The sequence below is a fragment of the Coregonus lavaretus genome, assembly GCF_964263955.1.
Source record: "Coregonus lavaretus genome assembly, contig: HAP1_SCAFFOLD_1933, whole genome shotgun sequence".
Classification (NCBI taxonomy): Eukaryota; Metazoa; Chordata; class Actinopteri; order Salmoniformes; family Salmonidae; genus Coregonus; species Coregonus lavaretus.
Genome location: NW_028165059.1, coordinates 57,452 through 85,000, shown reverse-complemented (window position 1 = coordinate 85,000; position 27,549 = coordinate 57,452). Strand labels below are relative to the sequence as shown.

The 27,549-nt window shown below is 42.4% G+C and overlaps 3 protein-coding genes across 3 annotated transcripts in view; 2 read left to right on the top strand and 1 right to left on the bottom strand.

The window, feature by feature from the left end:
* LOC311116334 (cell migration-inducing and hyaluronan-binding protein-like) overlaps positions 1-7,719 on the top strand; it is a gene marked incomplete at its 5' end in the record, with an annotated part of 14,276 nt that extends 6,557 nt beyond the window's left edge. Inside the window, 9 exon segments of the mRNA XM_084191428.1 lie at positions 359-574; positions 1,499-1,710; positions 2,835-2,848; positions 2,851-3,019; positions 3,864-4,068; positions 4,646-4,732; positions 4,811-4,968; positions 5,150-5,250; positions 6,942-7,719. Of these exon segments, the coding sequence (XP_084047554.1) occupies positions 359-574; positions 1,499-1,710; positions 2,835-2,848; positions 2,851-3,019; positions 3,864-4,068; positions 4,646-4,732; positions 4,811-4,968; positions 5,150-5,250; positions 6,942-7,069 (1,290 nt within the window).
* A 2,586-nt stretch (positions 7,720-10,305) lies between these two features.
* On the bottom strand, positions 10,306-16,074 carry LOC311116335 (LRP chaperone MESD-like). Its single transcript, XM_084191429.1, has 3 exons — positions 15,911-16,074; positions 15,127-15,359; positions 10,306-13,058 (listed from the first exon to the last, which is right to left on the bottom strand). The coding sequence occupies exons 1-3, from the start codon at positions 16,067-16,069 to the stop codon at positions 12,788-12,790; spliced, it is 663 nt and encodes a 220-aa protein (XP_084047555.1). The 5' UTR covers positions 16,070-16,074; the 3' UTR covers positions 10,306-12,787.
* A 5,922-nt stretch (positions 16,075-21,996) lies between these two features.
* LOC311116336 (talin rod domain-containing protein 1-like) lies at positions 21,997-25,717 on the top strand. The gene has a single exon (XM_084191430.1). The coding sequence runs from the start codon at positions 23,916-23,918 to the stop codon at positions 24,978-24,980; it is 1,065 nt and encodes a 354-aa protein (XP_084047556.1). The 5' UTR covers positions 21,997-23,915; the 3' UTR covers positions 24,981-25,717.
* The last annotated feature ends 1,832 nt before the right edge of the window (positions 25,718-27,549 follow it).

Genomic DNA, 27,549 nt, shown 5'->3' with positions numbered 1-27,549 from the left:
TATCTGTGCACGTGAAGGGAGTTGTGGTGTATTGTGTGTGTGTGTGTGTGTATATGTTTGCGCTAAAGCGTAAATGCACATTTTGGGCAAGAGCTTTCATGTTGGCTTATGGTTATTGTAGTGCCATAAGCATACGGGTCTTACAGGTGAGACATGCTGTTGGTTCTCACCTCCATGACACTCACTGAATCCAGCATCTCTCCTCTCCTCTCCTCTCCTCTCCTCTCCTCTCCTCTCCTCTCCTCTCCTCTCCTCTCCTCTCCTCTCCTCTCCTCTCCTCTCCTCTCCTCTCCTCTCCTCTCCTCTCTTCTCCCCTCTCCCCCTTTCCTCCCCCTCTACCCCCTGCTCTTCTTATCAGATAACATCCCGGGTGTTTTTCGGCGAGCCCGGCCCATGGTTTAACAAGATGCAGATGGACGGTGATAAGACCACGATATTCCATGATGTGGACGGCTCGGTCAGTGAGTACCCTGGAGCTTTCCTGGTCAAAGAGGACAACTGGCTACTGAGACACCCTGACTGTATCGACGTGCCTGACTGGAGGGCTGCCATCTGTAGTGGGCATTATGCACAGGTTGGTATGCATACGCCATGCAGGCTGAAGGAAGCATGCAGCAGGCGCACAAGCGTGCACGCAAGCATGCATGCACACACACACACTGTATCTTATACAAACACATACACTCAAATGAGTACACAGTATGTTCTCACACACACGCCCTCTCTCTCTCTCACACACACACACAAAACACACACACACTCTTTCTCTCTCTCTCACACACACAATAATATGCCATTTAGTAGAGGCTTTTATCCAAAGCGATTTACAGTCATGTGTGCATAAATTTTTACGTATGGGTGGTCCCGGGGATCGAACCCACTACCCTGGCGTTACAAGCGCCATACTCTACCAATTGAGCTACAGAGGACCACCCATACGTAAAATGACCTACTATCTTTTACACACACACATGCACAGACACTCTCACCTACACAGTGTCACACATGACCAGTCACACACACACACAGTGTTCATCTGCAGTGGGCAGACCCCATTAAGAGACAGTTAGCTCCAACCCGCCACTAGCCACCCTGCTAGCCAGCACCTCCTGCAATGGCATACATCAACACAGCCCTCCCAACAGCTGGTGTCACTTCAACGTTTTAATTTTGACAGATATTCTGTTTACTTTTATTGTTGTTTTCTTTTAAATAAAGTGGTGGTTAAGTTTCGTCTCAAAGCTAACACACTAGGTTTTTTGTGCAGTGTAACCTCATATTCAAATCACTCACATCCCCTTTACCCAATGATCCCTGTTCTTTACCTTCTAATGTCTTCCAGATTAGTGAATATGTTCTAATAGTATTTCAACGCCATGCTCATGTGCAAGAGTTACAATTGCTGTTGAATCCTAGTCACACACACGTGTGCGTGTGTGTTTGCACGTGTGTCTGTATGCGTTGGTGTATTAATGTGTGCGTCTGTGTGGTCCCTCAGATCTACATCCAGACACGTAACCCTGCCAGTCTGAACATGCAGATGGTAAAGGATGAGTACCCTGACAGACCCCTGACACTAGAGGGCGCTCTGGGCAAGAGGAAACACTACCAGCAGTTCCAGCCTGTGGTCACACTGGCTAAAGGCTACACTGTACACTGGGACCAGGCCGCTCCTGCAGAGATCACTGTGTGGCTCATCAACTTCAACAGGTTGGTAGTGGACACAGAGAGACAGACACACACACCATCCACCACACACACACACACACACACACACACACACACAGACACACACACACACACACACACACACACACACACACACACACACACACACACACACACACACACACACACACACAGAGAGAGACACCCACACACTGGCTAAGGGCTACACAGGTTGGTAGTGGATGCAGAGAGACACACACACACAAACACACTCTCGACCACACACGCACTCCCCACCACACACACACACACACACACACACACACACACTATTCAATTCCTTCTCCCAGCATTGTTTCAGCATCTGATCCAAACTGTCGACAACATGGCACCACATCCAATGAGTCATCCACACTCCAGAAACCCAAAGCCATCCCCTGACCACGTGGTCATATTAATAAACCCCATATCATCAAGTCACACCCTTGCCTTCCCTGAACCCTATAACCCAAGGGACAGTGTGATACAGTAGTTTATGGTGGCTGTTTGTCATAGCATATGACATCGCCCCTGCCCAGCAAATATACTTAATAGCATTGGCAGTCATTTGAATAGCAGAGGCATGGTAGTCATTTCAAGCGTGTTAGCTATTCCCTGGCCTGAGATTACCCCGAAAGGACTCGGAGGCATACATTGGGGGATATGGGAATTCCCATTGGTTACATGCTACTCTGGCGCCATCTATTGTTTATGGAATGGAACTGCAGGTTCAGCCATAGACACTGTATTACATTTAACATTTTAGTCATTTAGCAGACGCTCTTATCCAATACTTTTTTCGTACTGGTCCCCCGTGGGAATCGAACCCAGGCGCTGCAAGCGCCATGCTCTACCAACTGAGCTACATGGGACTGCAGAGTCGTATTCACTAGTTTCTAGTTCCACTATCACCAAACGGAAGAAAGCTGACTGAAACAGAGAGAGACTAACCTGAACTTGTCCAATAAAGAACGGCAAAATGTTTTGCATCGGTGTGTGTACTAATTCATATGACAGGTGAGTGGGAGTAGTATTTAGCCCTAGCTCAGTGATGGGCTGCCTCCTGTAAAATGTCCTTTTTGATATACTTGATTAACTGTGTGTGTGTGTGTGTGTGTGTGTTCCAGGAACGACTGGATCAACGTGGCTTCTGCTACCCACCAGGCACCACCTTCATGGTCATCTCGGACATCCACAACCGGCTGACCAAGCAGACCAGGAAGACCGGTGTGTTCATGAGGACCACACAGAGAGACAAGATCAACCAGTCCCACCTGTCCCGAGGCTATTACTACTGGGAGGAAGATACCGGGTGAGGGGAGAGGGTGAGGAGGGGGAGGGAGGGGGGAGGGGGGAGAGAGGAGAGAGGGTGAGGAGGGAGGGAGGGGGGAGAGAGTAGAGAGGTGAGGAGGGAGGGAGGGAGGAGAGAGGGTGAGGAGAGAGAGACATCTATCTACTCCTGTCCATCTACAGGAATGTGTAGTAGAAGAGTATGTAGTCTCCTCTCAGCCTGCTGGTCCTCACAGTGAATCTCTATTAACTCTCTGTCTCCCCTGTCTCCCTCTCAGCCTGCTGGTCCTCACAGTGAATCTCTATTAACTCTCTGTCTCCCCTGTCTCCCTCTCAGCCTGCTGGTCCTCACAGTGAATCTCTATTAACTCTCTGTCTCCCCTGTCTCCCTCTCAGCCTGCTGGTCCTCACAGTGAATCTCTATTAACTCTCTGTCTCCCCTGTCTCCCTCTCAGCCTGCTGGTCCTCACAGTGAATCTCTATTAACTCTGTCTCCCCTGTCTCCCTCTCAGCCTGTTGGTCCTCACAGTGAATCTCTATTAACTCTCTGTCTCCCCTGTCTCCCTCTCAGCCTGCTGGTCCTCACTGTGAATCTCTATTAACTTTCTGTCTCCCCTGTCTCCCTCTCAGCCTGCTGGTCCTCACAGTGAATCTCTATTAACTCTCTGTCTCCCCTGTCTCCCTCTCAGCCTGCTGGTCCTCACAGTGAATCTCTATTAACTCTCTGTCTCCCCTGTCTCCCTCTCAGCCTGCTGGTCCTCACAGTGAATCTCTATTAACTCTCTGTCTCCCCTGTCTCCCTCTCAGCCTGCTGGTCCTCACAGTGAATCTCTATTAACTCTCTGTCTCCCCTGTCTCCCTCTCAGCCTGCTCTTCCTCCGAGTGAATGCCTACAATGAGAAGGAGGACTTTGCCTTCTGTTCAGTGAAGGGCTGTGAGAGGGTTAAAATCACAGCAGTTATCCCTAAGGGCAGCGGCCCCAGTGACTGCATGGCACAGGCCTACCCCCTGCATGCAGAGATGCCCATCGTAGATGTGCCCATGCCAAGGAAACTGCCCAGCGCCGAGCTGGTGAGGACAGAGCTCGGTCTGTTGGTGACAATGTGACAAATGACACTTTGCATCATTTTGTAAAATAGTTATTTGTAGTTACCAAAATATTTAAATAGTTTATCAAACACATATGTAAACTGTTTATTACTGATTCGTAGTATTCATAGTACTATGTACTAGTATATAGTATTGTAGTAATACTAGTACATATTATTCATAGTATATTCACATTATTTTAAACCCTTTACAACCTCTTTATAAAGTGTTACTGATACAGTCATGTAAAGAAAGAGATGTCTTGGCATCTCATCAATAAATCTCTGTAGCAGTGTTGTGGACATGATTGACATTTCTATACCAGTGTCAGCCACCTAAGCTCGCTCTCTCGCTCTCGCTCTCTCTCTCTCTCTCTCTCTCTCTCTCTCTCTCTCTCTCTCTCTCTCTCTCTCTCTCTCTCTCTCTCTCTCTCTCTCTCTCTCTCTCTCTCTCTCTCTCTCTCTCTCTCTCTCTCTCTCTCTCTCTCTCTCACTCTCACTCTCACTCTCACTCTCACTCTCACTCTCACTCTCTCTCTCTCTCTCTCACTCACTCACAGCGCACCACAGACCACTTCCTGGAAGTCAAGCTGGAGTCCTACAACACACGCTTCTTCCACATCAAGGAGGACTTCGCCTACACAGAGGTGTGTGTGTGTTTGCTTTTTCTGTGAGTAAAAAGTTGTTAAATTATGTCTTGATTGGATATTGTGGTTGCCGGGCAGGTTAACGGCAGGAAGTTGTACCAGCCAGACGATGGGGTGCAGCTGACGGTGATGGACGGCCATGACGGGAGACTGGTGGAGAGCAAAGGCTTCAGGAACTCCATACTGCAGGGCATACCTGCCCAGATAGAGAGCTATGTTAACAACCTGAAAGACAAGTAAGAACACACACACACACACACACACACACACACAAGCTAACATTTTCATGTTAGAATGGGAAGACACTGAAGTGAACAATGTTAACTCTCTCTCTTCTTTTCCCCCAACTCCATCCCCCATCGTTCTCTCTCTTCTCTCTCTCTCCCCCTCACTCCCTCTTTCTCTCTCTCTCTCTAGCTCCATCGTCATAATAACGTCTAAGGGCCGTCTGGTGACTCGGGGCCCCTGGACCAGAATACTGGAGCTCCTCGGAGCTGACAAGACCCTCAAGTTGAGAGGTAACTAACTAACTAGCTAACTACTGGAGCTGCTTAGAGCTGACAAGACCCTCAAGTTGAGAGGTAACTAACTAGCTAACTAACTACTGGAGCTTCTTAGCGCTGACAAGACCCTCAAGTTGAGAGGTAACTAACTAACTAGCTAACTACTGGAGCTGCTTAGAGCTGACAAGACCCTCAAGTTGAGAGGTAACTCACTAACTAGCTAACTACTGGAGCTGCTTAGAGCTGATAAGACCCTCAAGTTGAGAGGTAAATAACTAACTAGCTAACTACTTGAGCTGCTTAGAGCTGACAAGACCCTCAAGTTGAGAGGTAACTAACTAACTAGCTAACTACTGGAGCTTCTTAGCACTGAAAAGACCCTCAAGTTGAGAGGTAACTAACTAACTAACTAACTACTAGAGCGCCTTAGAGCTGACATGACCCTCAAGTTGAGAGGTAACTAACTAACTACGCAGGTCTGGTCAATGATTTATTTCTTGGAATTAAAAGGTTCTTTCTGAAAAAATATGATTCTGAGATTATTAGCTTTAAAGTTCCGAACCCTCATTGGTTTGAATGAATTTTAATATGGTATGCTTTTTAACTTAACAACATGAATCAGGGTATTTAGAACAAGGGTGTCAATAACTCAATTTTGAGAAAAATGCAGATAGAACCTTTATAATCCTAAACTAGTTCCTGGAGGAGATTTCGACCGACACACACTAGAGGGTGCTATTGATATACTGTTGGGATACAGAAACTAACGTTTTATAAAAAGTGTTCAACGTTTTAAACTGGTGCTGTTCGTTTATCAAATCCAGTAAGCAAACTTTTATTAAAAGTGTATTAATTCATTCAAAATGATCTGGCTTGTAATGATTTTCAGTGTTTAGTGTTCAGGACTGACAGTGTTTCACATACAATCTCTCATAAATGCTGATTTATAGTAGCCTACGTAATAATGTATAGCCTTCCTGATTCATAATGATGACTCGGCTATTTCTCAGTCAATACTCATGCACGTGTGTGTGTGTGTGTGTGCGTCTGTGTGTGTGTGTGTGTGCAGAGGGTAGTCAATACTTAGCCGCATGCCAGAGCAGCAGGGTCCTCCCCTCCCTCCCTCCCTCCATGTCTCCATCCCTCCATACTTAACCCCACTCCCTCCATCTTCAAGTCACATGCCACAACCCACGTTTTGGAATTCAATGTCGCCAAAGAAATCCTTCTCCAAATTCTTATTCTAATTATAGATCATACACTTACACACACATTCTACAAAATAGATTCTACGCCCCTACACATCCCGGAGCAGGCTGCGGGACACATTTTTCTCACTGTGGGGTGTAATTCCAGAGACGACAAATGGTCTATTTGTGTAGAAGTCATTCCTGGATGGGGTGAGACGCCTCAATGGTATGCACAGTGCTGGAGAACGGAGGAGGAGGAGGAATGCCAGCTAGCTCTCTTTCTCGCTTTGTCTTTCTTTCTTTCTCCCTCCTCTCTCCCCTGTTCCTCCGCCCTCTCCCCCTTTCTCTCTCTGTCCTTCTAGGAATATTTTCTGGGGGTGATTTTTGTGTTCTTTTTTTTTTTGCTTGTTTCTTGTATTTCTTGTGGATTTGTTGAAGGGAGTGAGATAGTAATGTATACTCTGAATGTGAGCAGCAGACATTGAGCCGGCATTTCTTTCTTTCTCTGTGTTTCAGACAAGCTGACGTTTGTAGGCTTCAAGGGCACTTTCCGACCTGACTGGGTCCGTATGGAGGTGGATGAGGAGAGAGCTAAGATCCATCAGGTCCTCCCTATCCCTGTGGTCAAGAAGATGAAGCTATGAGAGAGGAGAGGAGAGGAGAGGAGAGGAGAGGAGAGGAGAGGAGAGGAGAGGAGAGGAGAGGAGAGGAGAGGAGAGGAGGAGGCGTAGTGGGGGAGACACACATGACTACACCCCCCACACAAAACACACACACTGCCCCTAGCACTGGAGTAGGTAGAAGTTCCTATAACTACTGTTCCAAGATCAGATGTTTTTCACAACTAAAGACTAAGGTTAGTAATGTGGATAGGTTATCTGATCCTAGACCTGTGGTTAGGGATGGTTTCGACCCAGAGCCAGCACTGCCCTGACGAACTGTGTCGGTGTGACTGACGCCTCAAGGACCCAATCAAAGCACACAGAGGTGGAGAAGGAGGGGCTACAGAGTGTGGGCCGGCTAATCAAACGCATGCGTTTTTCTGTCGACTATCAACTTTCCCGCCATGCAGGTCTCCCGTTATGTGACAGTGTTGACTATGTGAGTGATTCGACTGTATCGTTCGTTTGACTATACTTTACTTTTAAAATGCGAGAAGAGAGAAAATATGACCAACAAATATTCCTTGTTTTTCATCCTGCTCAGTGGTGTTAACCTACTCAGAGACAGATTTCCTAAATGTTTGCACCTGTGTTTTCCAGTGGGAAGTGAATGTCGTTTAACACAATAGACCAAAAAAGTAGAACAATGAAGTAGAAGAGAGAGAAATTAAGTGACTTTTAAAGTAGAACCAAATGGAAAAATACAGGTTAAAGGCCCAGTGCTGTCAAACACGTGATTTTCCTGTGTTTTAAATATATAGTACCAGTCAAGTTTGGACACACCTACTCATTCAAGGGTTTTTCTGTATTTTTACTATTTTCTACATTGTAGAATAATAGTGAAGACATCAAAACTATGAAATAACACATATGGAATCATGTAGTAACCAAAAAAGTGTTAAACAAATCAATATATATTTCATATTTGAGATTCTTCAAAGTAGCCACCCTTTGCCTTGATGACAGCTTTGCACACTCTTGGCATTCTCTCAACCAGCTTCACCTGGAATGCTTTTCCAACAATCTTGAAGGAGTTCCTACATATGCTGAGCACTTGTTGGCTGCTTTTCCTTCACTCTGCGGTCCAACTCATCCCAAACCATCTCAATTGGGTTGAGGTCGGGGAATTGTGGAGGCCAGGTCATCTGATGCAGCACTCCATCACTCTCCTTCTTGGTCAAATAGCTCTTACACAGCCTGGCGGTGTGTTGGGTCATTGTCCTGTTGAAAAACAAATGATAGTCCCACTAAGGGCAAACCAGATGGGATGGCGTATCGCTGCAGAATGCTGTGGTAGCCATGCTGGTTAAGTGTGCCTTGAATTCGAAAAAAATCACAGACAGAGTGACCAGCAAAGCACCATCACACCTCCTCCTCCATGCTTCACGGTGGGAACCACACATGCAGAGATCATCCGTTCACCTACTCTGCATCTCACAAAGACACGGTGGTTGGAACCAAAAATCTCAAATTTGGACTCATCAGACCAAAGGTGTCCTTTAGTAGTGGTTTCTTTGCAGCAATCCGACCATGAAGGCCTGGTTCACGCAGTCTCCTCTGAACAGTTGATGTTGAGATGTGTCTGTTACTTGAACTCTGTCAAGCATTTATTTGGGCTGCAATCGGAGGTGAAGTTAACTCTAATGAACTTATCCTCTTCAGCAGAGGTAACTCTTGGTCTTCCTTTTATGTGGCGGTCCTCATGAGAGACAGTTTCATCATAGCGCTTTATGGTTTTTGCGACTGCACTTGAAGAAACTTTCAAAGTTCTTGACATTTTCCGGATTGACTGACCTTCATGTCTTAAAGTAATGATTGACTGTAATTTCTCTTTGCTTATTTGAGCTGTTCTTGCCATAATATGGACTTGGTCTTTTACCAAATAGGGCTATCTTCTGTATACCACCCCTACCTTGTCACAACACAACTGATTGGCTCAAACGCATTAAGAAGGAAAGAAATTCCACAAATTAACTTTTAACAAGGCACACCTGTTAATTGAAATGCATTCCAGGTGACTACCTCATGAAGCTGTTGAGAGAATGCCAAGAGTGTGCAAAGCTGTCATCAAGGCAAATGGTGGCTACTTTGAAGAATCTCAAATATAAAATATATTTTGATTTGTTTAACACTTTTTTTGGATACTACATGATTCCATATGTGTTATTTAATAGTTTTGATGTCTTCACTATTATTCTACAATGTAGAAAATAGTAAAAAATAAAGAAAAACCCTTGAATGAGTAGGTGTGTCCAAACTTTTGACTGGTACTGTATTTCCACACTGAGGTTGGAATAATACTGTGAAATTATGATAATGCCCTTTTAGTGTAAGAGCTGTTTGAAAAGACCACCTGAAATTTCAGCCTGTTTTGGTGGGATGGAGTTTTGTAAATTAGTTAATAGACCAATAACAAAGAGAGTTCCAAACCTCTCTGACAATAACAGCTAGTTTTCAGTTTTCCCCTCCCAACATAGACCACTCCCAGCCAGTCCTAGCTAAATCCTTGCTTGAGAAATTGCTCTTTGCTAAGAAGCTCTTTTTATTTCATTTTGACCATTTTTATTAAAAACAAGGTACTTAATTGTTACCCAGAAATGATTTGCTATTGAGATAAAAACGGCTGCATTGGACCTTTTATGATGAACAGAATACATTTTTTAGGTAAATGAAGACAATTTAATGTTGTTTTTGTGTGTGTGTGTTACCCTCCTACTGAATAAAAAACAGGTGCAAACTGTGCACCAGACTTTGCACCAGGTGCAAACATTTAGTCCATCTGGCCCTAAGATTCCATTCCAGAGAAGCTGTTTCCCTGTGCTGTATGTGAGAGCTCTAGATCTTTAACTTGATATTGTGCAATGTTTGGTTTCATATAACTGTTCATATCAACGTGTGTGGTCCATCGGTCTGTGTTTTATTAAACATACCAGCATGTAAAGAAACCCCAAAATGATCCTGAATATATCCAAGGACATTTTTTGATCACTTCTAAAGTGCTATCTGGTCTTAGACAATATTCCCAAATCAAAACTATAAATGTTATTTAAGCAATTTATAAATTGATTATAAATTAGCGATTTTTCATCAAATCTGGCAAGAATCAGATAAACGTTTCCCTTTGCCCGAAATAGCTGGTCTTTTTTCGGACGTGGTAGTTGTTAGTGTTTTGTATGTTTAAATGTGTTTTTAAAAATTCCACAGATTGATAACAGAGATATATTTTATACTTATTTATTGTACAGACACAATTGAACAAAATCTACAAGGGACATCTTTTGAGTTGTAATGTATTCTGGTCCTGAATTGTATGTAAGAAAAATAATACTATAGCATTTCAAAACAATCATACTAAACACTGCTATATGACATAATATGACCCATCGTAGGTACCGCGTTGTTTTGTTTTAACCCTACACCAAATGGATGTGATGTACTATATGTGACTTGGGCTTGTAAAGTAATTAAATGTCATGACTTAACATCTTTAAATGACTTTTGTACAGAAATAAATCAATAACTGAACTGAGTGTTACTCTGAATTTATAAGCGTGCGTGTGTGTGTGTGTGTGCGTGTGTGTGCGCGCACCTCAATAAAGACTTTCTGCAAAGAAACACCAGTTAACGTTCCGGTAACACATTTCTGATGTTCTACTACCGGTTATCCAATTATTGTTTGAACCAAGAAACACATCAGTTCCACATTTCAACCATTAGCCTACACGTTTCAACAGACACTTTGGTTTGGGATTCTTAGGCTTTGTCCCAAACGGCACCCTATTCCCTATGGGCCCTGGTCAAAAGACGTGCACTAGGTAATAGGGTGCCGTTTGCAGCGTTATTGGAGAAGTTAATGGGTTCTGGAGGTTGGAATTACCATCAGAAGGGGCAATGGTTGGCTCCAGCCCCATTGGTTCTCATGCACTGGTTCCTTTGTGTGTGTGTGTTCAGAGTAAAGGGTGTGGTTCCAGGCCCATTATAAATCATTGTGGAATGCCGAGCTATGCTCACATGCTGAGAGAGTGCGAGCGCTAGAGAGAGGACTCGTTAAGCGGATGCCTCCAATCCTCTGCAGTGCTCCAGCTCCCAATAACACTGTGAGCTTCCTACTTGCTTCTAAAACACAACACTGGGGCTCTGTTGGCTTATGTAAAGGAAAAATCAGGCGCTCTACTCAATCCGTAGTGCTGAAGATCCGCTTTATAGCGTGATTGACAATTATAAGGCAATGTTCCCCGGCTCTCGCGGAGACTGCATTAACAGTAAACGCTGCATGTCCACTCAATGGGAAATTACCTTTACATTTTAACGTGGATCTTCCGTGATACTTAGATGATAAGGATTGAATCCAGCCCAAGTATTATATCAGAAAACTAAAAACTGAACGTTTGTTGGTTATAGCAGGTTAATGCTGAACTGATTGAATCTAGGCTTAACATCATTCCTTCCGGTCCACCAGCGTTTAGATAACATGCCAGACGGGATACACAGAACATGACAATACAAATCCCAACACAGTTGGAGGGAGTCTGTACGGACAGGCAGATAGTCTCATAACGCAGTGGACTGGACTGGACATGACTATCAAGTTACATTTATTTGTTGCTCCTTCCAAGCGGAATGTGTTCACACACACACACACCCCTTCAGGGATGTGGCAGACAGCTACGCCAGAATAAGAAGTGTGAGAAATGGGAAGACAGGGAGGAAAAGAGGAAAATGGTAAAATAGGATGAGGAGATGATGTCTCTCAGTTGTCATATTACACAAAGCAACCCATTCACTTAACCAACAAGGACTCCCTTTTCACAGGATTGACAAAGAAAGAAAATCATTTTATTCTGTAATTTAGTGAAGATCCATGTACAATGTGACCACTGCAATTGTATGCTACAAGTCAATACTGAACTCAACTGTATTATTGAAGGTGAACACAAGAAATCAACAGTTATCTATGTGTGTGTCCCTAATGACACACCCCATTCCCTACGTAGTGCAGTACTTGGCCTTTCTCAATTCTAAAATCAGTGGTTTTGGCACATGTAGGAAAATCAGTTTGTGCTCAAATCATTTCCTGTATTACTTAAATGTTTTATTGGAATAATGAAATACAATGCCTCTAACAAATGTACTGTTTGTCGAACAGTATAGTGGAAAACAATGACAAAAAGTAATATTGAAGCACTGGTTGGATTCATAACTCGTTTCAAAATACAATTTTTCACATTCTCTGACACAGCCCCTACATTGTAAAAGAGACAAGTCATTGACAAGCCGTACAAAATAACATGTTGACCTTCAGACTCAGTGACAGGTGTGTAAAAGACACTGTAAACCTCAAAGCTACACTTTAACACCTGCTCTGAGGTCAGTCATTGACCCTGGATTTAATAGGCTTGATAGAGTACAGACTGCCACAAAACTAACTTGTGCTGAGTCACCGTTGGACCTCTCTCCAAGTCCCTTCCCCTAGCCTCTACCACTTCAGTGTCTGCAGATCTGTAGCAGCTCCATAAAGCCTGATTGAAAGGATAGGTAGTAGTCAAATGCATTTTGCTTTTAACCATTGGCCTCAGATCTGAAATACTTAAGTGAAAGAAGCTAGGGGTTGTTTCTGTTCTGGACAGGCCCTGTGATTGTTCTGCCAATCCCATCTCTCGCTCTCTCTCTCTCTCCCTCCCTCGCTCAATCATCAGCCAATCACAGTTCAACCTTGGCTTTACTTGCTCTGTTGCCGTCCAGGTCGGGTTTCTTGCCCTCCGACTTCTTCTTGCCCTTCTTTTTGTTGTTCACTTCATTCTGCTGCTTTGCCTTGGCGCTGCCATCTTCCTTGGCGGCCTTCCCGGGGAACACCTGACCTTCCACGGTGACCTCGGCGCAGCGCTCCTGGGCCACCAGGAAGTCCTTGACCTCCCAGGCGAAGCTGCCGTCTCGCAGCATGAAGATGACCCGGTTGGAGCCCACCACGAACCTACAGTACGAGGGGAGAGGAGGGACAACACGGGACATTAGTCTTAAGTCTGGGAATAAAGAAAACCTTTCCTGTTTACAATAATGAACAAATCTATTGTCAACATTTTTGTTTGGTTACGTATCAGTGTGTTTGGTTACGCATTAGTGTGTTAGGTTATGTACAGTGAGGGAAGAAAGTATTTGATCCCCTGCTGATTTTGTATTTTTGCCCACTGACAAAGAAATGATCAGTCTAATTTTAATGGTAGGTTTATTTGAACAGTGAGAGACAGAATAACAACAAAAAAATCCAGAAAAACGCATGTCAAAATATTACATTGATTTGCATTTTAATGAGGGAAATAAGTATTTGACCCCATCTCAATCAGAAAGATTTCTGGCTCCCAGGTGTCTTTTATACAGGTAACGAGCTGAGATTAGGAGCACACTCTTAAAGGGAGTGCTCCTAATCTCAGCTTGTTACCTGTATAAAAATACACCTGTCCACAGAAGCAATCAATCAATCAGATTCCAAACTCTCCACCATGGCCAAGACCAAAGAGCTCTAAAGGATGTCAGGGCCAGGTAGGCCATGTATCCAGGTAGGCCACTTGATTTCAACATCTAAACAAAGTGAACAGGCTATGTGGTTCAAACAGTTGGAGACGGACAGGAGGGTGTATTCATAACAGTTTGACTGTTCTACCTTGTTAGCAAACAAGTAGATCCAAGTTGGCTAGACTTTAAATATAAAGATTAGCTGGCTTCTCACTACAGGGATCATATAGATGTTGACAGATGGAATTGGAGTTTAGCCCACTAGGACATGACGAAAACATGAATACATGCTAATAATAGCTAAACAGTTAACTAGAGTACAAAATGTTTTGAATTGGCTACCTAGTTATTAGTCTGTTCTCTATTTAAAGGCCTACCTGCTGCTGCAAATGTCCGACTGTCTCGCTCTCCTTGAGCAACGGCCCACTCGTCTTGCACATATGTAGGTGATGCGCGCAAACACAGACGCGCTAAAGTGTAATTCCGAGACTGTCTAAATAAATTACATTAACATAAATTATTACAATATTTTTCCCGACTTTTCAGATTTGATCATTTTCCAAAACTTTTCCAGGCCTGGAAAACACCATAAAAAATTCCATTCCAGGATTTTCATGACCGTACAAACCCTGTCACTTGCAGGTGGGCTTGTGATTGAGAGATTGTTCATGAGACCTGTTAATTTTCTATATTGCCTGCTACCAGAAGTTGGTCATTATTAATGGATGTGCATGGTTCAGGTTACATTTGTAACAAAAAGGGCATCTTCATAGACTTGAAAGCCAGATAAGTGATTATTGGAAAAAAGCAGGTTAAACTATTTTGATAAAATAATTCAATTATTAGTAGGTCTCATGGTTGAAAGCTTATATTTAGCCTAGGTATAATTTTACAAGCCGTGAATTAATTGGATTATTGCTGACTGTTTGAAATGCAGTGTATTTGACCTTTAATTGTGAAACAAAGCTTATTTTGAGAACATTTTTTAAAGTTGATATAATGTGAATCGCCCATAAGTTAAAAAATAAATAAAAATAAATAAATAGAGATCGGATTTGTAGGCCATATTGCTCAGCTCTAATGTGCTGTGTTAAAGGACACTTTGATAATACATCAAACTGACTTCATAGCCTTCATTGGAAAGATGATCACCACGACTCGGATTGTGGAAAGCAGAAATGCCAGGTTGAAGATTATTGTGATACAGCAACAGAGTTATTGGGGGTAACAGATGTTACTATCAACATGATTTTTGAAATGCTAAATAATCCTAAAGATTGTCTCAATATGATAGAGATAAAGTTTGAAGAGCTTGGGAGGGTCTTTGGGAGGGGGAGAATTTGTTAGAAATTTGTAGTGATTTATTTGTTTATTTTTAAAAACAAATCTTAATTGTACAGAATTAGGCCAACTGTGATAGATTGCACACTCCAGCACAATAGTTTTGCGGACCGCCATTATACAATAGAAGGAGAAGAGGAGGAGGAAAGGTTTGAGAAATGCGGCATTAGACTACAGCCTAGGCCTACCTCTGGATGTCAAAGTTGGCGTTGAAGAGGCTGCTCTGCCACAGACTGGTCACCTCCTCAGTCTCCTTCTCCGTAGGCTCTCCCGCCACCGTGGCAAACACCATCAGAGTTTTTCCCTTCTTGGACATCTTCAGCAGCTCCTCAGGCTTAGAAGCGTCCACCTTGGAGAAGTCGATAGGCGGTGGGGACCGTCTGTGCTCAGGGAGGTCGCCCTCCTCGATGTCGTCGTCTTTCTGAAGGAAGCGGGGAGATATGACTGAGTTTTAGATATTACACAATGAATGATATCATTGACTACAAGTGCTTCAGTAATGCAAAGACAAAGCTATTCGTTCAGACAGCTAATTTACTATTCTGTTCCTATCCTTGTTAACTAGCTAGATATCAAAGAAAGTTGTGTGGCGAGTGAAACGAGGGGATACCAAGCTACAAAGAATCTATCACGTGAAACAAGATGAGTTACTGTTTAGTTAACGTTAGCTTGTTCACTCATTAACTAACGTATAGCTAACTTAGCAGGTTAAGGTTAGCTAGTTATTTAGTACAATAACAATGGACTATAGCTATGATGTTGCGTGATAGCTATACCCAGTTAATGAGGACTGAGCAATATTTTTGGTCAAGTAACTATTTAGCAAGCTACGAAGATCAGACAGGAAATATGTTGGTCATGTTATTTAGCTAGCTTTCTGATTAGCTATTTAGTTAGCTGAGAAGCTAGCTACAGTAGCTGTCTAGGTAACTGAAAAACGGCTATTAACCGAATTAAAAGCGTGTTGTTTACCTCCCATTCCTCCAAAAGCCGTGCCATATCGGCATCATTGTAATCTCGGATATCTTTCTTCTTCTTGGGCTTGTTATTTTCACCGTCCGTTGCTAAAATACATATAAAATACGTACAGAGCAAAAGCACAGCACATCTCCACCTGAAGTCCGCCGCCATGCTTACAGATGGTGAACGGTGATTGGCTGAGAGTGTTTCCTCAGAGGAGGTGGAGGGTACGTGACGAAGGAAATGGGGATTGGTTACAATCAAATGATGTATATAAACCCTGGATTGCTGATGCTATGGAAGGGTTGGTTGTTTAGCAACAAAACCGATGTGTGCTCAACTATGGGTCGGGTTGTTGGTTGTTGACAACATGTAAACTATATTTAGTCTCCAATGTTTATTGAAAACATACATTTGCACAATGAGCACTTGTCTCTCAGTAGCTATACTTTGGTAAAATCACTGGGAAAGCCAAGCCAGACAAAAAAGCCATATTACAACCTATGTTGTGATAATTGTGTTGTTTGCTCTATAAATCCTGTTAATTCATATGCCTTGTCACTGTGATATAAGAAGACACAGTGGCAGAATAAATTCAACCACACCTTTGTTTCATCACAAAACCGGAGAGCAACCTCTGTCTGGTGAAGTCCACAAAGCATATTGCATGTAACAAACAGTTACATGACCTACAGCATGGTCAAGCAAGTTAATGTTTCCAACATTTTCGGACCACAAAACAACTATTGATTTAGAACCACTGAGAGTTACCGCAAGTCATAAAGAAAAAAAGGAGCTGCCTCCACTATTCCAGCACCATTTCAACTACAACATTTCCACATCATCAAATCACCTATGCTTAGTCTAATACAGTGACAACTAAAAGATACCAAAAACAATTTAGTCCAATCCACGTAAGCTAAATATGATGTGGCTGTCCATGGTTCTGATTTGTGTGTGTGTGTGTGCGCCAGGTGTAAAGTACTTAAGTAAAAATACTTTAAAGTACTACTTATTTTTTGGGGTATCTGTACTTTACTTTATTATCTATATTTTTAACTACTTTTACTTTTCCTTAACCACATTCCTTAAGAGAATATTGTACTTTCTACTCCATACATTTTCCTTGACACCCAAAAGTACTTGTAACATTTTGAAGGCTTAGCAGGACAGGATAATGGTCCAATTCACACACTTATCAACAGAACATCCCTGGTCATCCCTACTGCCTCTGATCTGGCAGACTCACTAAACACACATGCTTCGTTTGTAAATTATGTCTGAGTGTTGGAGTGTGCCCCTGGCTATCCATAAATAAAACAAATAAGAAAATGCTGCCGTTTGGTTTGCTTAATATAAGGAATTTGAAATGGTTTATACTTTTACTTTTGATACTTAAGTATATTTTAAACCAATTACTTTTAGACTTACTCAAGTAGAAGTTTTCTGGGTGACTTTTACTTGAGTCATTTTCTATTAAAGGTATCTTTACTTTTACTCAAGTATGACAATTGGGTACTTTTTCAACCACTGTGTGCGTGTGTGTGTGTGTGTGTGTGTGTGTGTGTGTTTGTGCAAGTAGAAAATACATGTTGATTCACCCTACTTGTAGAGAAATGCCAATGCCATCCTCCTCTCTTTGATGTTGATGAAACGGTCTATGACACACACTTTTAGTTTTTGTTGTCCTAGGCTACCTGGCTGAAATGCTTGCTCACTAGCCTAACTTCCTTTAATGGGCAACGATGAGCCAGCTAGTTAACATTAGCCTACTACATTTAGCTACATATTGAACTTCCATCCTCTCAGGCCAGGGGCACAATGTATGAAGTTATAGTCTGATCAGAATCAACATTATAATCATTGGCCAGTACGGAGAATTAAGTAAAAATACAAGTCCAAATCCCTATCTCCATCCATGGCTAATTTAGGAAAGGGACCATTTTAGCTAGCCAGCTAGCCACCAGAGGACAACAACACAACGAGATGCAACAATTCAAATTCTTTCTGTCAATTACATTTTGCTCTCGATGTGATGTGATTGGTGTGAAGCCAAATCCAAACTGGCTGCCCTTTACACTTTTTTTTTGGTGTGCCAGGACCATTCATGGTTGAGGTCACTCAGTTTAGCTCAATGCTGACTGGCTATTATTTTACTTTTATTATTTTACTATTTTATTTTCTATTATTTTACTTTTTTTTATCAAGGGAGGCCAAATGCTCACTGGCTTCCCTTGCATTTTTGCAATTCAACATTACAGGCGGCAACAATGTAATTCTCTTTTTGACCTACACATACTGTACAGAGACAGAGAACAGAGGTACTGTTTCACTCGCTCGGATGCTTTCTCCAGGGAGATACATTCAGCCTCTTGTGAATTGAAGGACAATTATGAAAAACAAAGAGACAAAATATACATTATTGAATGTTTTTTTCTTTTTTTCTGTAATTTTTTTTGGGGAAGCCTGGCTTCCCTTGGCATCCATTAATACATGCCACTGTTGTCTCTCAAATACATCGTTACAGTTGTTGGTTAGCTAGCTAGCAAATTTTTGCTATATTAGCATTGACATGAAATCAGTCAAAACACCTCACACGACATGGTATCAAGAACAAGATCAAACTAGCTGAAACGAGTCACTTCCGATTCCACACATGGCAGTTTTTTGTCATTGTTGGTAGCAATCTGGATATCCAGAATCACAACAACTCATGGACTTCTGCCCCATTGAAGAATTAGCATGGTTTTCATGACGTTGTCAGCTAACCCATCTATATGTATTGGCCATTGAGAGGCTTTGAAGCCACCAGTCGGCCATATTGGCACTCCCCAGTAGAAGCAGTCCTCCAGAGGAATGAATGGAATTCTACGGTATTTCAATTAAATGTTTCAAGGACAAAATTACATTTATTTAAGTATTTTTTTGTTGTAGTGGGGACAGTAACAATAGTCATCTAAAAAAATATATACTTTATGGAAAATGTTTTAATATATATTTTTATTTTTATTTATGTTTTTTAAAATGTAGTTAGCATTTTGAAGGCTAGCTACATAAGATGCAATTCAATAAGCTTTTTACATGTGAAAACATGATTCATAACACAATATCATCACAGGTTTATTTTGGAAACAAACATATCAAATTCAATTTCTATGGGTCCAACCCACTATTATTACTGCTTGGGTACCCCAAGATTGAGTCACTGTATGATTTGAACCATTCAGCTTACAACTTTACTCTTCACTCTTTACTGGATGGATGCCTGTTCTTTCAAATGCTCCTGTAGTGTGTAGGCTATAGCACAGTACATGGGGTCAGTAGTGCTTCAGCAGAGATTGGGCCAGTCGACAGAAACTGAAGCGTTTCCTCTCCGGCCTACTCCACCCAATGGCACCGTGCCCTGTGCAGCTGTGTGTGAGAGAGACTGACAATGCACAACCTGTGGCCTTAGCAGCAGAAGCTAGGCTGTCTGCTTCCAAGACACACACAACACACACACAGTGTCACACAAACGTACACGGACACAGTCTCCCACACACACACACACACACACACACACACACAGCTCTGCTCAGATGGGCTGTCTGTGTAGGTCTGGGGGTTGAGTGGGACCGTTAGTGACTTGAATATTATTTAGACATTATTTAGCCTCCTTGTAGTAAAGCACACTACCTCCTCAGACAAAAAGGGCCACACTTATTGGCTGATAGTGATACCAAAATTAAATATATATATATATATTTTAAAAATATTTCATGTTGATTTATCAAATCAAATCAATTTTTATTTGTCACATACATGTGTTTAGCAGATGTTATAGGGGTGTAGCTAAATGCTTTATGACGAGTTTACATAAACTATAGGACTCTGTGGAAGAGTGATTCACACACACACATATTTTTACATTTTAGTCATTTAGCAGACGCTCTTATCCAGAGCGACATACAGTTAGTGAGTGCATACATTTTTTCACACACACACACACACACACACACACACACACACACACACACACACACACACACACTGTATTGCATTGTGACGGTTCATGTATTGCATTTCTTGCTTGTTATCTGACTCTAGGAGTCTGGAAGGTATGCTGTGAATATAATAGAATAAAATAAGACTTGTTGAGTCATACCGTACTCCTTGGTTTTGGTTCTTTTGAATTATTTTGAATCACAATTATACTACAGCTAATAGATCCAACACTACATTGACATACATTACAGGTATTCTACTTCCCTGTGACTCACAGTTCTTGTAACTGCAGTGAACACAGTACGTAACCGTTCAAGCCTACGGGGGTTAGAGTACCTTAGGTATTGGTCCCTCTCTCCATTCTCCTATTGGTTCCCTCACATCCCAGCTTTACCCTCTCTGTCTTCTGTGAGTGGGCAATGTCAGTGATGTCACCACCATTAACAGAGAGAGAAGAGTCAGATTTCGCTGTCCATAGTAAATACTGTGGCTCTTGGACTAGTCAGAGCACAACATAAGGCGGTAGGGTTTATATATTTTTGAAATCCATTAGCACAATCCACATAGTAAATAACATTACACCTATATATGTACTATTATATACTTGTATGATGCACAAAACCAGCATGATAAGATTACTTGTATCAGCTATATCAAGAAAAAAAACACTCAAAGCATATTGTTTTTACATTTAAAAAAAAGAAGTCATAGCCTTCCGAGTGATAAAACATATCCATATTATATTTATATTAATTCCCAAATGTAGGTCTGTTAATAATAAGATTGATGTGACACAAATATATAACTTTCAATCAGTTGATTTCAGTTAATTGTCTCATTGAAGTATATAGAAATATATTTCTCAAGGGATGCTGAGATACCAACCCTGCTCAAACTGTACTGGATAGCATTTTATAGTTTTCAAGGAATAAAGAACTTTGTCAAGTATTCAAAGGCCCAAAATGTTCTGCAGATATGATGACGAGATTTGAAAGAGTGCTGCCATTTGGGCTGCATCCCAAATGGGACCTTATTCTCGATATAGTGCCATATAGGCTCTGGTCAAAAGTAGTGCACTATGTAGGGAATAGGGTGCTATTTGGGACAGATACAGAAATAGGCCTAAGAAAGGTGGTCAGTAAAACCATTTTTAAACTCAAATTAAATAGGCCTACACACTCTTTACAAAATGCAAGCATCCATGGCTATGATATGCTTCTGCTATGGTACAGAACATGAGTTCTGTAGTCTGTTTCTCTTATTTTGAGATAGTCTTAATACCGTTTAATAAAAATTAATAAATCATAGTTCAATCTCTTAGAATACATTGTTGCCCTTAGCCTAATGTCATTCGTTGTGAGTTAAATCAGATTGGCTGATTCTGTGTAATAGATGAGTTATTGCCAATGATTTATAGATACACTAGATGTGCTGTGTTGAAGTCACCATGCCTCCATTTAGGCACACCCCCAACGTTGTAAAAAATATTTAGAAAGCTATATAAATGTGTTTATTAATGTCTACATTTGTTTTTGCCACATTCATTACATTACAGACACCTTAACGCATACTTTTAAATTATATTATGTGAGCTAAACATAAAAATATATATAAATATATTTTTTAAATCCTTAAAGTATACTTTTTTGAGATTGCTAATGTTACTGTCCCCACAACAACAACAAAAATACTTAAATACATGTAATTTTCTCCTTAAAACATTTACTTGAAATACTGTAGAATTCCATTCATTCCTATGGAGGACTGCTCCAGTGGATTCAAAGTCTCACAATGGCCAATACATAATGGCCCTGTGTAGCTCAGTTGGTAGAGCATGGTGCTTGCAACGCCAGGGTTGTGGGTTCAATTCCCACGGGGGCCAGTATGAAAAATAAATAAAAAATGCACTCACTAACTGTAAGTCGCTCTGGATAAGCGCGTCTGCTAAATGACTAAAATGTAATAACATTAGCAATCCAGGGTTTATTTACATCATTGGTAATTAATAGCTCAAGCTCAGGAAGTGGAAACGTAGCCAATGCGTCGTGAAACACGAAACACAAAATTAAAGTAAAAATTAAAGCGCAGCAAAGAAGCCACTCATTCTAGTAGAATCCAACAGCTGTGTTATAGCAGTCAATATGAGCAGTGTAAAATAAGTTTGGACTTGTATAAGAAAGAACGGCGCGGTCTCGCAGTATCACACGGTTTGATTGTTTTTGAGTAGGGAAATTAAGGAAACCAAATAAATGAAATGCAGGGCGGACTGTCGGTCATTTTGTAGAACTGCGTTTTGGGTGTAACTTTGCCCTTACACCGGTAGTCGAATGCACCCACGTCGGGGCCTCGGGAAGGGCTGGCTCATGGCAGAGGGAGCAGTCTGCCCTAAAACCCGGACCATAAAACTCACCAGGAAAGCCAGCAACTATCCGGGACAACTGTGGAATCGTATTGGACCTTTTGATAAGCGCGCGCCAGGCGTTTTGGCTGTATATTGACGCGCCAGATTGACTTTAAACACAGTTTTAAAGTTACATATTATTTCAGCGGAAGACTATCATTCTTGCCTCGCTGCCTGTGTTGCTACTTCGCTACAATCAAGCCGTTCTAGTGCGACCACACCCTCCCCGCTTCCTGATACTAGGCTATACAGAAGATGTAGCGGGAGAGAGCACAACTGACTTTCAGTTTGGAATCCCCACCACTCATTTTTCAGTGATGTCTTGTGGTCGACCGACATGTTAGTTGTGAAATAATGTTTAAGACGTGTTCAGGAGTTTAGGCCATAATTTCAACAGGGACACGACTGCTATGGATATCAAAACCGAAACCCGACACAGGATATTCCGGACAAGACATTCACTCCCCGCGTTTTGCTAAGAAGTGCTTATGGACAATAGATATGCCTATGGAATCGAACCTGCTGGACGAACAAGTGTCTATCACGGGACTGTGTATGAAAAAGAAGAGGTTGAAAGTCGCGGGAGGGCCAGTGCAATTGGCCTGTTGCGTTTTTGGAGCCTTCTGTTTGGAAAGACTCATGTAATGATGATGCAGGAAAGGCAGAGGGAGCGAGGAGTGGTCGAACGGAACAGTCTGGGTGGTGCTCTCCTTGTAACTGGAATGAGCCAGCCTCCCGGTCAAACTAGGGTGGTCAAATTTAGTGGGTACACTTCAACGGACAATACGGTTCACATACACCCTGCCCTCAAGCAAGCAGGTATTTTAAGATCCTATCGTGTTCTCGAGAAAATTTAATCCGAAAAAAGGACACGTCTTAAAGTTGTAGTTTATCAGTTCAAATATTATCAGATCGATAATATTTTTTTGATTTTATTAGATTCATAACTTTTAATATTATCTTTGTACAGTCTGCACTGAAGTATAGGCACCTTGGTGGCACTGCAGTTTAGTGTGTGATTTTGACTAATATAGTTTATTACAATAACCTGTGAATTTTTCTGTTTTGCGAAAACCTGGGACTACAATAGATATTAGCAGGTGGTTGAAGTTTTTTTTCCAGGGCATTTTAGTTAGTATGTAAACATGACAACGAATAAGTTATAAACACTGAGTAAATGAAAAGTTAACATTTGAAGGGATTCTCGTCACCAAAAAATGAAAAGGAAGTGACTGTTTAGAATAGTTAATTTTATAGATCATAGCTCAAAACCAAGGTACTAATTTAACCCCAACAGAATTCCAAGCCGTACTTTGTATGTGAATAATGAGCTGGAGTACCATGACATAGAAATTCTAATTTGATCTCAGCAAATGTTTACTTTGAGAATACGATGCCCTGTGCTTTTTCGCAATCTCACATTGACACATACAGTGGACTACATATACTCTGAAGGACTATAAGGAATATTCTCTGGCCAGTTCAAACTCACAGTTTTACACATATAGGGGTGTGGGTTATCGTCAATAACAATGTCTTAAACTACGCTTTCTGACCATGGACTGTGTGACGACGTAAAACACGTTTCTCATTGAAACCCCCCCACTAATCGAGCAGCTTGACCCCCCTACTATGGCTAGTAGTGGCTCAGGGAGGTCAGCTAGCGAGGGTTCCAGCAGCACACAGAGCAGCAGCGTGCAGCAGAGGAAGAAGCTGTCGTCCATCTGTGACACGTGTAAGGGCAAGATGCAGCTGGTTGCCGACCTCCTCCTGCTCTGCAGCGAGACACGGCCCGTGGTCACCGCGGACGGCGTGGCTGTGGCCGAGACCTTCGAGCAGTGCCGCGACACGGTCATCGCCCGCACCAAGGAACTCTCCATCCTCACCCACGACATCCAGTCGCAGCTCAATATGGGCCGCTTCGTCGAGGTGGGAGACCGCTTACTAGAGATGGGGGACCTGGTGGTGTCGTTGACCGAGTGTTCGGCGCATGCCGCCTACCTAGCGGCGGTAGAGACCACGGGTTCTCAGCCGTGTCTGCCAGGGCTGGTGGACCGCTACAAAGTGACACGGTGCCGCCACGAGGTGGAGCAGAGCTGCAGCATCCTCCGGGTCACATCGCTGCCGGACCTCACGCCCCAGCTACTCCTGGAGCTATCTCAGAACATCTCCCGCAGCCTCAAGACCCTGACAGACGCCTCGGGCCTGGCCAGCGAGAGGTCCAAGGACCGCTTCGCCAAGGAACAGTTCAAGCTCAGCGTCAAGAGCATTAGCACGAGCGGCACGGCCCTCTTGGCCTGCGTCCGTGAAGTCAAGACGCAGCCCAGTGAGCTGACGCGCAACCGCTGCGTCCTGTTCAGCGCGGCGCTGGTCCAAGCGGTAAACGCATTGGTCGGGTTCGCCACGGAACCGCAGTTTCTAGGCCGGGCGGCGAGCGTGTCGCCTGAGGGGAAGGGTGTGCAGACGGCGGTTCTGGGCGGCGCCATGAGCGTGGTGTCAGCGTGTGTCCTCCTCACTCAGGGCCTCCGGGACGTCTCCCAGCATCCAGAGAGCAGTACTAAGATGGCAGACTACAGGGAGCGCTTGCGCAACTCGGCGTGCGCGGTGTCGGACGGCTGCACGCTGCTCTCACAGGCGCTAAGGGAGAGGTCTTCACCCAGGACTCTACCGCCAGTCAATTCCCATTCTGTGAATTAGTTGAATAAAGAAATAGAAATAAACCCATTCTAGAAGTGATCGTGGATGAGAAAAAATCCCATCTCTATCTCCTTGTTTTGGCATACCAAAGAGACTGGCTCGGATTGGCCCAGTTCGTTTAGGGTCGGGAGGTTGAGTGAGAGCAGAGAGCGAACACAAAGGAAGGAGTCTGGATCTGGTTCTACGGATGAGATAGGTGTGCTGTGTTTGGAGTTTTACTGAGCTTAGAAGTAACAACATCGGAAAACAAGGTTTTGGTTGCGCTGGATGTGACCAGAACCTCACCGTAAGAAACAGACAACTTAAACTCAGTCTCCTATTTACATACACCTGTTGGCCTTCTCTTTGCCAAAAACAAACATACAATGATCTTAAAACCTGATAAAGTTTACCTCAGTTTTCAGCTATGGTGAAAACGCCAGATATGAAATGATGGATGTAGCCTGCCGTGTGTGTGACCTATCACCTATGACCTATGACCTATGGACCCCCAGGTGACCTGTAGTAGATGTACATGTGCTCTAGTGAGAGTAGGAAGTAAGAAGAAGAGTGTCCTCCATCGCTTGTGTTTTTCAATGTGTGAAATTCTTAAAATGGGTAAAAGCTGCTGTGAGTGTGTGCCATAGGTTTTACACTATCTACCAGACTTACCATAGTATTGTTCATGTGTTTTTTTTGGATCATGCATGTATAAATTAGTATTTATTTCAACTATTAAAAAAGGTTATTTCTCGTAAGCGCTGTTCTCAGATCAGTCTTTGTGTCAGCATACCGTTAATATACATGACTCTGTTATAACAAGCACTACTTCACAATGTGATGTAGACAGTCAAACTTAACCCTAAATGCTCCACAAATCACTTCTAAACTATGTTTATATTGTATAAAGGGTGGCTTAAGGGTTTGCCAAAGCACTAGATGTAAGGGCCCTGTTATATCACCCTGGTATTGTATGACATTTGCTTGTACATTATTTATGAGGTCTCCATGTAGACCTCTTAATGGTTTATGAAGGCTTCATTTACCCTCACAAGATGGACCTTGTTTAAAGTGACCATAAAGACAGTGTGTAGCTACATGATTGAATAAGGTGAAACAGTAGTTAGAAGACTGACTCTTCTCTCTCTCTCTCTCTCTCTCTCTCTCTCTCTCTCTCTCTCTCTCGCTCTCTCTCGCTCTCTCTCGCTCTCTCTCGCTCTCTCTCTCTCTCTCTCTCTCTCTCTCTCTCTCTCTCTCATGTATTGGAAATATTTTGATGATGGATTGATAGCTAGATTTGATCATCATTATGATGATGAAAGAATATGGACCATATTAACATGATGTATATGTTGTCTGTAGTAACATGAAGGAACAGGTGCTAGTGGGGAATATTACAGATGATGATAAATAACAGTCTTTATTGCCTGAAGGAAACACACGCTCTACTCTGATGGAAATTAGCCATGTAAATTAATTCAGGTTGCCATGTCAGCCAGATATTTTAATTTATCACATAGCCTTAAACACAGGGTTTCAAAGCACAATACAGCAGTTTGCTGTAGTTTGAGAGTGTTTCATTGGTTGAGTCTTGTGTACTGAATATTTTGTTTAATTCACTATGAGGTGGTTTAGGCCTGGGCCCGTATTCATAAAGCCTCTCAGGGTAGAAGTGCTGATCTAGAATCAGTTTAGTTTAATTCACTATGAGGTGGTTTAGGCCTGGGCCCATATTCATAAAGCCTCTCATGGTAGAAGTGCTGATCTAGAATCAGTTTAGTTTAATTCACTATGAGGTGGTTTAGGCCTGGGCCCGTATTCATAAAGCCTCTCAGGGTAGAAGTGCTGATCTAGAATCAGTTTAGTTTAATTCACTATGAGGTGGTTTAGGCCTGGGCCCGTATTCATAAAGCCTCTCAGGGTAGAAGTGCTGATCTAGAATCAGTTTTAGATCATCATGAATAAGATTAAATGCAAAGAGGGGACCTGATCCTAGATTAGCACTCCTACTAAGATGCTTTATGAATACCGGTCCTGACTCTGAACAATGATAACTGACCAGTCATAGACAGAACAATTATGCAAGAGAGAGCGACGGTCCTGCTAGTATCACTTAAATGAAAGACAACAGGTACAGTATAATGTAGTATTACTTCTTATAAGTTCTTATTATGTTTTAGCATTAACATATAATATGATAACATTTATAATATAAAGATTTATAATAAACTTTTTATGTGGTAATTGGTCTACTGAATCAAAGTGGCTGATGATAACTCAGAATTGTTATGAGATAAACCAATGCATAATGGGGTTATAACGTGCTTATGACAAGTCTCACAACACATCAATGTGTGAGTACATCATACCGGTTGGCTTCAAGTGTTAACTACCGTTCAGTGTGTTTCAGTTTTCCTCTAACTCAAGGTCACTCCATGTTGTGACTACCGTTCAGTGTGTTTCAGTTTTCCTCTAACTCAAGGTCACTCCATGTTGTGACTACTGTTCAGTGTGTTTCAGTTTTCCCCTAACTCAAGGTCACTCCATTTTGTGACTACTGTTCAGTGTGTCAGTTTTCCTCTAACTCAAG

Coding starts and splice junctions, on each gene's coding strand:
- LOC311116336 (XM_084191430.1), top strand. CDS start 23,916: ATGGCTAGTAGTGGCTCAGGGAGGTCAGCTAGCGAGGGTTCCAGCAGC.
- LOC311116335 (XM_084191429.1), bottom strand. CDS start 16,069: ATGGCGGCGGACTTCAGGTGGAGATGTGCTGTGCTTTTGCTCTGTACG. Junction 15,360..15,910: donor GGCTTTTGGAGGAATGGGAG/GTAAACAACACG, acceptor CGCTTCCTTCAG/AAAGACGACGACATCGAGGA. Junction 13,059..15,126: donor GCCAACTTTGACATCCAGAG/GTAGGCCTAGGC, acceptor CTCGTACTGTAG/GTTCGTGGTGGGCTCCAACC.